This window comes from Stegastes partitus, unplaced genomic scaffold (assembly GCF_000690725.1).
Source record: "Stegastes partitus isolate 25-593 unplaced genomic scaffold, Stegastes_partitus-1.0.2 Scaffold1054, whole genome shotgun sequence".
NCBI lineage: Eukaryota > Metazoa > Chordata > Actinopteri > Pomacentridae > Stegastes > Stegastes partitus.
Window position 1 is genome coordinate 99,152 of NW_007578785.1, and position 9,065 is coordinate 108,216.

General features: G+C 43.8%; 2 protein-coding genes across 2 annotated transcripts in view; one reads left to right on the forward strand and one right to left on the reverse strand.

Annotated features, from left to right (window-relative positions):
• Window positions 1–3,999, forward strand: part of eci1 (enoyl-CoA delta isomerase 1) — a 5,488-nt gene extending 1,489 nt beyond the window's left edge. The window contains exons 2-7 of the mRNA XM_008295506.1: window positions 297–422; window positions 531–658; window positions 883–1,029; window positions 1,122–1,243; window positions 1,395–1,573; window positions 2,556–3,999. Of these exons, the coding sequence (XP_008293728.1) occupies window positions 297–422; window positions 531–658; window positions 883–1,029; window positions 1,122–1,243; window positions 1,395–1,573; window positions 2,556–2,722 (869 nt within the window). The 3' untranslated portion in view covers window positions 2,723–3,999. The remainder of the gene's footprint in view (window positions 1–296; window positions 423–530; window positions 659–882; window positions 1,030–1,121; window positions 1,244–1,394; window positions 1,574–2,555) is intronic.
• Window positions 4,000–5,057: 1,058 nt separating this feature from the next.
• Window positions 5,058–9,065, reverse strand: part of dnase1 (deoxyribonuclease I) — a 7,058-nt gene continuing 3,050 nt past the window's right edge. Inside the window, exons 2-8 of the mRNA XM_008295507.1 lie at window positions 7,936–8,024; window positions 7,711–7,791; window positions 7,394–7,509; window positions 7,104–7,216; window positions 6,852–7,006; window positions 6,677–6,770; window positions 5,058–5,150 (exon numbers count right to left, since the gene is read on the reverse strand). Coding sequence (XP_008293729.1) covers window positions 5,103–5,150; window positions 6,677–6,770; window positions 6,852–7,006; window positions 7,104–7,216; window positions 7,394–7,509; window positions 7,711–7,791; window positions 7,936–8,024 — 696 coding nt within the window. The 3' untranslated portion in view covers window positions 5,058–5,102. The remainder of the gene's footprint in view (window positions 5,151–6,676; window positions 6,771–6,851; window positions 7,007–7,103; window positions 7,217–7,393; window positions 7,510–7,710; window positions 7,792–7,935; window positions 8,025–9,065) is intronic.

Consider the following 9,065-nt stretch of genomic DNA (forward strand, 5'->3'; position numbering starts at 1 on the left):
GTATCTGTTAGTGTTGCTCACGAGGTCAAACTATTATCAGCCTGACAAATGGTAAGCTCTGATATTCAGCGCTAGTTCAAATATTAGTATTATGCTTTTGTTTTTAACAGATTTCTGATCAGTTACGACTGTTTAGTACGTTTCATTGTCTGTGCTGCAGTCGCCACTTTGTAGTTTAGAGCAATTGTCCCACCTGCAGCATTATCTGGTTACACATTTTTTTTTATTCGTTTTGGGTTTTTTTTGAGGACTTTTTCAAAAACATTAACTCGGTGTGTCTTTGTGTTCCCGTGCAGGTGTTCTCTCCCAGCTGTCCTCCTGCAGCAGTCATGGCAGAGTTCATGTGTCTCCCGTCGTCATCGCTCAGCGGAGGAATAACTCCACCTCACCCAGGCTCCAAGTGGATTTGGACCAAGGCACAGGTGAAGCTTTTTTTTTTTAACCGTCCCCACCTCCTGCTCTCATCCTGTCTGTCGTCCGTTGAACATTTTTCTCTCATTCAGACGAGAAACTCTTCTGTCTCTTTGCAGGTGTGGCGGTGATGCGGCTGCAGAATCCTCCGGTCAACAGCCTCAGCTTAGAGTTCATCACAGACATCTGCATCAATGTGGAGAAGCTGGAGATGGACAAGAGCTGCAGAGGCCTCATCATCACTTCGGTACGGCGAAAGTCTCTCCGTTTAAAGCTGCGGCATCTTTTTTTTTTTTTAACTTCGTGTTTGTCTGACAGCGTGGTTACAGTGTATGTACCTCACAGGATAAGTGTGTCTTTGATTCCACTGAAGTCACATTTTTTTTGTTTTATCTTTGTGGCTTTGAATGTCGAAGTGTGCTTCTGTGGTTCACCTTGAGCGTCCCGCTGTCTTGCGTTCCTTCCATCCAGAACCAGCCCAAGGTGTTCTCGGCCGGTCTGGATATCTTAGAGATGTACGGGAAGAGTCCGGAACGATGCGGAGAGTTCTGGAGAGCCGTACAGGAGATGTGGCTGAAAGTCTACAGCTCCAACATGGCCGTCATAGCAGCAATCAATGTACGTATGAAACAACCCCTGACTCCACTGTAGAAATGTGGTTAAAAAAAAAAACAAAAGCCCATGACTCTCCGTCGTCTCTCCTTCCACAGGGTTCCAGCCCTGCAGGCGGCTGTCTGCTCTCCATGACGTGCGACTACCGGATAATGGCAGATAACCCTCGTTACAGCATCGGTCTAAATGAGACGCAGCTCGGCATTGTAGCACCGTTTTGGTAAGGAGTTATTAACACGACCACACCTGTGACAGCGGTGGTTCAGCTAATAGTGACAGTAGTGTTGGTATATAGAGTAAATTAACCAGCTACGGGGCATTTGCTCATGTTCTGTGTCGCTGTAGGAAATAATTCCTGCTGCTGTGTGCAGGTTTAAGGACACTATGGTGAACACAGTGGGCTTCCGGACCACAGAGGTAGCCCTGCAGTTGGGGTTGCTCTACAACCCCTCAGACGCCCTCAAGATAGGACTGGTGGACCAGCTGGTACCCGAAGACCAGGTCCTCGCCACAGCCACGAAGACCATGACCAAGTGGTTTGCTATTCCAGGTACACAGCACATCATGTAGAATCAGAATCAGAAATACTTTATTGAAGTATTGAAGTTCAAATCACTGCAGTCATGTCACAGAACCTTCCAGTCTGTCTTCCACCTGCGATGCTTAACTTGATCTCCCCTCAGAGGTTGATTTCAAGTTCATATCGGGATCATTTCATCTTTTATCATCAAATTCAATCTCTGGTTTGAATATCATGAACTATGGATACTTTAAAGTCATATCTGTGAAATCCAGTCCCGGCACTGGGATTTCCATCATGCATATGTCACTTTTTGCCATTTTTCTGTCATTCACATGCTCTTAGAAAGTCCAGGTTACTTCACGTTAACGTTTGTTCGTCAAAAAAATCCCCCTGCGAGTCAAAAGTCAAAAGGATTCAAAGTGAGAAATTATTGTTCACCCACAAAGATGCTGCTCCAATCAAATGATCAGATTAATGTTAGAAAGATAAACACAGATCAACTTTCTTAATTTTTTTTAAATTACAGTTTTGACCAACTCGTACCACAAGTCAAACAAATATTAAATTTTACTTTAAGTTTGAGGCTCAGAATATGGTACTTTATTGTTAATGCCACACAGGCGTTCTGATTTTTGGTTACGCAGAAGATGCACCATAATTAGCCCAAAGCTAATCCGCTAGTCTTTGTTTAGTAGGCGGTGATATTTAAACCTTTTTTGTTCAATACTTTAGCAGGACTCAGTCAATAACAATGATACATACTGTGATGGTACATATTATGCAGAGATTTGCGTATTAATTGATGCATGAATATAGTTTTTTTTTCTGACCTGCATTAGCAGAAGCGCGCACCGTGGTGTACAGATACAGAAACTTGTTGTGGTTGCCGTGGTTACAGATCCCGTTTAGTACAACTTTGCCCCAAGGAGCCGATTTATCGAAGGTCGTAGAGCGTAAAGAAATAACCCAAGGAGTATTAAAGCTAACCGCTCGTCTGTTCTATTTGCAGATCACGCCAGACAGATCACCAAGTCCATGATGAGGAAGCCGACCATCGACAAGATGACGTCCAACAGAGAGGCGGACATCAAAAACTTTGTCAGCTTCATCACCAAAGACTCCATTCAGAAGTCGCTGCGCATGTATCTGGAGATGCTTAAGAAGAGAAAGGCCTAGATCAGAGAGGGAAACGCGCACATTAGAAGGACTTTGTGACACTAGTTGAAAGTTTTCGGCGAATTAATCACAGCTCCTCTTTATAACCGTGTTTAACAAGCAAAGAATCATAACACAGGGGGATCCTCTGACGCCAAGCAGTGACCGAAGCCAGTAAATAATAATAAATAAATGTATTAAAGCAATTACAGTTTAGTGTGAAACAATCTGCCTATTTTAATGTAATGACTGTCGCTAAGCCTCACCCTGCTGAGCTTCCCTAAGCAGTTTACAGCTATCTCTTTATTACTGAGCCTACACACTTCCTTTTCACATGATTTATCTTTGGAGGAGTTGACAAGCAAACATGAGCAGGACAGTAGATTTAATCAGCATTAATAACAGTCATTACTAGGAGCTGTTAGCTAGCACGGTTAGCTAACAGCTGCTTTATATTTAGACTGTGATGTTTGTATTTTCCAGACTGGTTTCTTCAGTTCTGCAAAATTAAAGATGTGAAGTGTAGAGTCCCTCACAACAACAACAAAAAAAAAAAAGAGCAGGACACAGATGCTAACGTAAATTCTAACGTAGTGGTAGCGTGTTGTCATTAGCCTCGAGCTAATGTAGTCAGCTGTTCAAATGCCGCTTACCTTTAAAAACTCAAAGGTACGGGGCATTTGGTTTTGCAGATCAGGTTTGATGGATTATTCCTTTGCTCCACCTATCCACCCAGATCCACAATATTCTACTTGGTAGTTATTGTATAATCCTGCTCACAAACAAACCGCTACAAACATGCCTTGGTGGAGGATTTACTGCGGTTTACAGCTAAGCTAATTAGCTCCAAAGGCTAACATCAGAAAAACAGACTAATGCTGTTTAAGCCCATTTCTCAGGCTTTTGTTTTGTCTTCTTGGAGAGTCTTTTAAAGTCCATCTGAGCTCTTTAAAGTACCTCTAGCTACAGCTCCATGCGTATTATTGCGGCGCATGGAGAAACCTGAAGTGCCGTGTCTAGTTGCTAAGCTATGATTGGACCGTTGCTGTTTGGGGGCGGGGCTTAGCGAACAGTTGTTTAAAAGACGACTTTAGCGTAACGAGCGCCTGCTCTTATTGTGATTGCAGGAAACCGTGATGGTAACCTTTTGGTGCTTCTGAACAGCCCACAGTGGCAAAGCCTTCGATCACCTTCATCTGTATTGTTCTGTGTTCTTTTTACTGTGACATTTCTGGGATCAGTGGGTTGATTCGTTGAGTCTGTGGATTAAATGGTGTGAATAAAGCAGCCTGTTTTCATTTATGGTCCTTTTCGATTGTTGCATTTGAGCTCATGTTTATGGTCAAATTTAAGTAATACATGTATTTCTGTCGGGGCTGCAAGGTGGACCAGTGGTTAGCGTTCTTCCTGCATGGAGTCTCCATGTTCTCCCCGTGCAGCGTGGGTTCTCTCCGGGTTTTCCAGCTTCCTCCCACAAGGCCTCAACATGTTGAGGTTAATTAGTGATTCTAAATTGTCCGTAAATGTGAGTGTGCTTGGTTGTCTGTCTCTAAGTGCAGCCCTGTGATAGACTGGTGACCTGTCCAGGTGAACCTGTCTTCACCCTGAGTCAGCTGGGATAGACTCCAGCCCCCCATGACCCTAGTGAGGATTAAGCGGTGTATAGATGATGGATGGATGTATTTCTGTCAGACCAAGATAAACTAAAACGTAACAGCTCCGTGACTCTATGACAGTGGTCCCCAACCACCGGGCCGCACAGAAAGAATAAAAAAATTGGTTTATTTTGTTTCCGGCAGAGTCCGCAGGGTGTTTTATTTTGAAAAATGACCAGCTCGTCTTCCCATAACTTCCAGCTGTGCTTGTCTCGGTCGGTTTTCATGCCCAGCCGTTAAAATCTATTCTAAGCGCTGCCGAAACGAATAAAAAACCAAACTTTTCTGGAGAGCTTCTTTGAAAAGAGGATGAGATGCTGAGACGAAAGAAATAGTAAATACTTATTCAGCAATAAAAGGTAGTTTGATTTGTTTATGACACTTGTTTTATTATTTGTTATGGGCGCAATGACCGGTCCGTAGAAAATCATTTTGCTTGAAACCGGTCTGTGGTGCAAAAAAGGTTGGAGACCGCTGCTCTACGACACGTCGCTTCAGTTCCAAGGTGTCGGCTTCCCATCACCAAACTCATTACTGATTGAAGCATTTTACTTAACAGGAAACAATTTCCAGATTTTAAACGACTAAACTCTCCTTTTTCTCATCCCTGTTCCAAGAAGCCACTTTATGATGACATAATTGGACAGACTTGTTTATTTTCTGTCATCTGATTCATTAACTCCTTGTCGGCCAGAGTTCTGGTTCTGGAGTCTGGAGGCCTTTGGGGAGTTTCAGGCAGCAGGAGCTCAAGCCAGCGTCACCTCCACAGGGTAATGATCACTCACAGCCAAAGCCTGAAAGACACGGAGAGAACATGGTTTCCTTGTGGCAAAATTTTTCCCCAACAGAAAATCTGAGCTTTGTTGAAATATGCTGTAAAACTCAACTGGTTGACCGAACACCTTTAACTCCGACGTCACTACAGGACACAGTGTACTGGCGGGTTTAATCATTTAAGCACAGAAACTAAAAATCTGGATCAGCATCTCTGGTGAGCGTTTCTAAAAGCATGCGTTTGTATGTTTTGCAAAAACGGTGTAAAATTCTGAGAAATATATGTGTTTTGAACTCAATGTGCAGTAGCTAGAGAGCTTAAAGTCAGGCTGAAAAGCAGTGTTTTCATGTAATGTGAGCTGAATTTGAGGTGAACTCAAGGTGAAGAATAGAAAAGAAAATGCCAAATAGGTTTTAGTCTGTGCAGCGTCGTCAGGAGAAGGTAGTCGAGGATATTTTACACATGACTGCAATAAACAGAGCAGGAGGAGTGGAGGTAGTTGTTCAAATCTCTGGTATCTGCTTTGAAATGGCTCCAATAAGGGACTTTCTTAGGTTGTTCCGAGTCAATGATTGGCTTTCTTTTTAGATCTTTGCTGAACTCCTCAGCGGATCAAATGCATCCCAGTTAAACTGATTCAGAGGAGTCATCAGCTGTAGTCAACAGTAATTGTGCAGCTGAGATAATTTGATCAACACTGCTGCATTGCTCCATTGAATGTGTATCTGCTCTCAGATGTACGTCGCTTTGGATAAAAAGCATCTGCTAAATGAAATTGTAAATGCAAATTGTAAATGCAATGCTGATTAAGCCTCTCAGAACCAGGTGGATATCTCTGTATTTTGTAGTTGCCACAGTTTTAACTCTGGTTTCTATGGTGACAGTCCCATAGTGTGTTTTACATCAACCAGCAGCGATCGGTTTGCTACAACTAAAGAGGTGAGCAACATGGGAAGCATCAGCATTTCTAATGCTCCCAATATTCTCGTAGATGAATCGTAGCAGCTTGAGTTCCTTGAAGACGTTCCACCTCTCATCCAAGAGGCTTCATCAGTTCTGACTGACTAGTTGGGAGTTCCAGATATCCTTAAGGAGCCATTAACACCTGAGTTTCGGTTTCAATTGGGGGTTTGTTGCTCCTCCCCCTTGCTAAGTGAGTCGTTAGTGCCCCTCCTGCCACAATGGGGTTCGTTAGGGTCTTTTGTGTCTAGGTGTGAATGTGGTTTCATCTTCCTGGGGAGAGATCTTAGGACTGAATAGTGAACAGGTGATGCCTCAGACCTCCACCTCTGTTGAGGGATGGTCTTTCCAGTTAGATGGCTTCTTTCACTCCTCTCTCAAACCATCTGTACATTAATATCCTCAAATGAGTGTCCTTTATCCCTAAGATGCAGGTGGACTGCTGAGTCCATGACCTGGATGATTGAGAATCTTCACAGACGATGCTCCAAATAAAAGAAGTTCTGTAATTATTCTCATTGCCACAAGAGGGAGACAAACGTTCTACACTTCTAGTTTCAGAGCTACATTGTTTTCTTTCTTTACCAGACTGTGGCTGAGTTTCAGGTCCGTCATGTAGTCGTAGACCTCAGCGCTGCCCGCCACCACTCCCTTCATCATGTCGCTGGTGACCACGATCCTGCAAACACAGCAGCATGAGCGGAACTGAGAGTCTGTGTGTGACTGGAAGCTGACGTTGTGCGTTTTTGTGTGCGTCCACCTGTCGTAAGGGCAGGAGGTGTGAGACACGGTGGTGTCGGCGTCGTCGGGGATCAGCCAGTGGAAGCTCTTGTCGGTGAAGATCTTGATCTTGTCCCAGTCGGAGCCCGACACGTAGCTGCAGCCTGCGTTGAAGTCGCCCAGCAGCACCAGGTTCTGCAGGGAGACGGAGATGATGCTTCAACCACACTGAACCCCGGTTTCATCAGATTCATACCTCTCTAGTTTTGCTCTAAACAAAGAGAATGTTCACGTTGGTGCTCCAGCGTTTGCGGACGTCCACCGTCACATCATAGAGAGCCCCCAGCTCCTCCACGGCAGCCTCTGGGGAGGTGTGCTGAGGGATCAGAGCAAAGTTCTGCACAGCTAGAAGGAGAGAAGAGAGTTTCAGATAAAGTGAATCAGACTCACTGCCTTTTTAATTTGGCACAACAGTCCTGCATGACTGACATAAATCCTCATGATGCAAATTCATACTACGTAGAGGTTTTGAACTAAGCTGTCGAATGAAAGCAAGTTCAGTTTTTGCACCGTTGTTCTTACCGGTGTCTTTGGAGGAGAACAGGACGACAAAAGGCTCTCTGTTGAAGGTGTCGGTCCCGCAGGACTCACAGCCGTCATCGTAGGTGTAGTTTTTCAGCACCGACACTGTCTGATGCCTGGAGAGGAAACGTGCTGTTTATTAGTTTAGTCAGGAATACTGTCACTGCTTTGAGAATATGATTGACACAACAGAACAAGGATCTCTCCTGAAGAAAAGAGAGGAAGTGAAGTGATGGTGCTGACACTGGATGCTCCAGTCAAAGCATACATTTAACAAAAGAGTTTTCAGCAGTCTTTATAAATGCCTCTGATTGTACCTGTAGAGGAAGAGATATCTCTCCGTGTAGGTGCTGCGACCCAGAGGCTCGCTGACGATGTAACTGAACTGAGCAGAGTTTCTAGGAGGAAACACACAGATGCAGATTTTTATAAAAGCATCACAATATGAGTTCATGAGCTGTTTTCCTTGAACAAAAAGTCACCACACACTGGCCTTCCAGCTGTGCTTCATGTCACCGTGTAAAGTGTGAAGTCAGTCTCACTTGTTGACGTGCTCCATGAGCTTCTTGGTCGCTGACAGATCGCTGTCTCTGACCTCCTGGATCAGAACGATGTCATAGCGGTGGACAATCTGCAAGAAGAAAAACCACAAAGAGCTCACTCTGATCATCAGTCCTGTGGCATCGAGTGCTTATAGGCAGCGTAATAGTCACATGTTCAATATGTTTGTAGAGTATAAAGGGTTGAAATGTTCTGCTTTGAGGCTGTGTGGCAGCCAATGGTACAGATGAGTGGATTCGAATAAATATCAGGAAATTTTAAGTGCGAATGCGTCGAGGCTAAATTCAGCATCAAGCCAAAGAGGAAAAAAAATCCAGCATGAACTTCTTTAAGCCTTACATAGTGTTTCAGGTCAAATTGAACCTGTTTTGAGATTTGACAGCAGCAAAAATATCCTAAACGTCCTTCTTTTAGCCTGAAATTTTCCTAAAGTGACCCAAAATATGCAAAAATGAAAATATTTTAAAATGCTATACTTTTATACAGGTGCTACAACTTTCGGGTCAAACTTCACCCGTCTTCATTGAGATGGATGTTAGATCTACCAGTGTGGGTCAAATCAAGGAAAATGGTGGTTTAAGGGAATCTTGAAACTGTCAAACTACCATGTTCTATGTGTATTTTTTTATTCACATTTATTAATGTGACATCGGCTATTTAGACATCATAAATAGGTCTGTAGCTTAAAATTTGGCATAGACACTATGAGGGAATTCTTGACAGGAATTCTTCATGGTTTGGGTCAGTTTTGAAATTTTTTATTTACAATGTCAACATGGTGCAAGGTGGCTAGGTGGTTAGCATTTTGTAAAGTTAACGAGATAAGCTGTTATGTTTGTTGTGTTTGTGGTTATTGTGTGTATAAGTGTGATTGTGCGTATGTGTGTGGACCCCAGGAAGAATCGCCAATGCTTATGCTGGTGCTAATGGGGATCCTAATAAACGAAATGAAACAATAGCACTGTTGCCTCGCAGCTAGAAGGTCACCGGTTCGCGTCCCGGTTTGGATGTTCGGGATCTTTCTGCGTGGAGTCTCCATGTTCTCCCCGTGCAGCGTGGGTTCTCTCCGGGTTCTCCGGCTTCCTCCCACAGTCCAGAAACATGTTGAGGT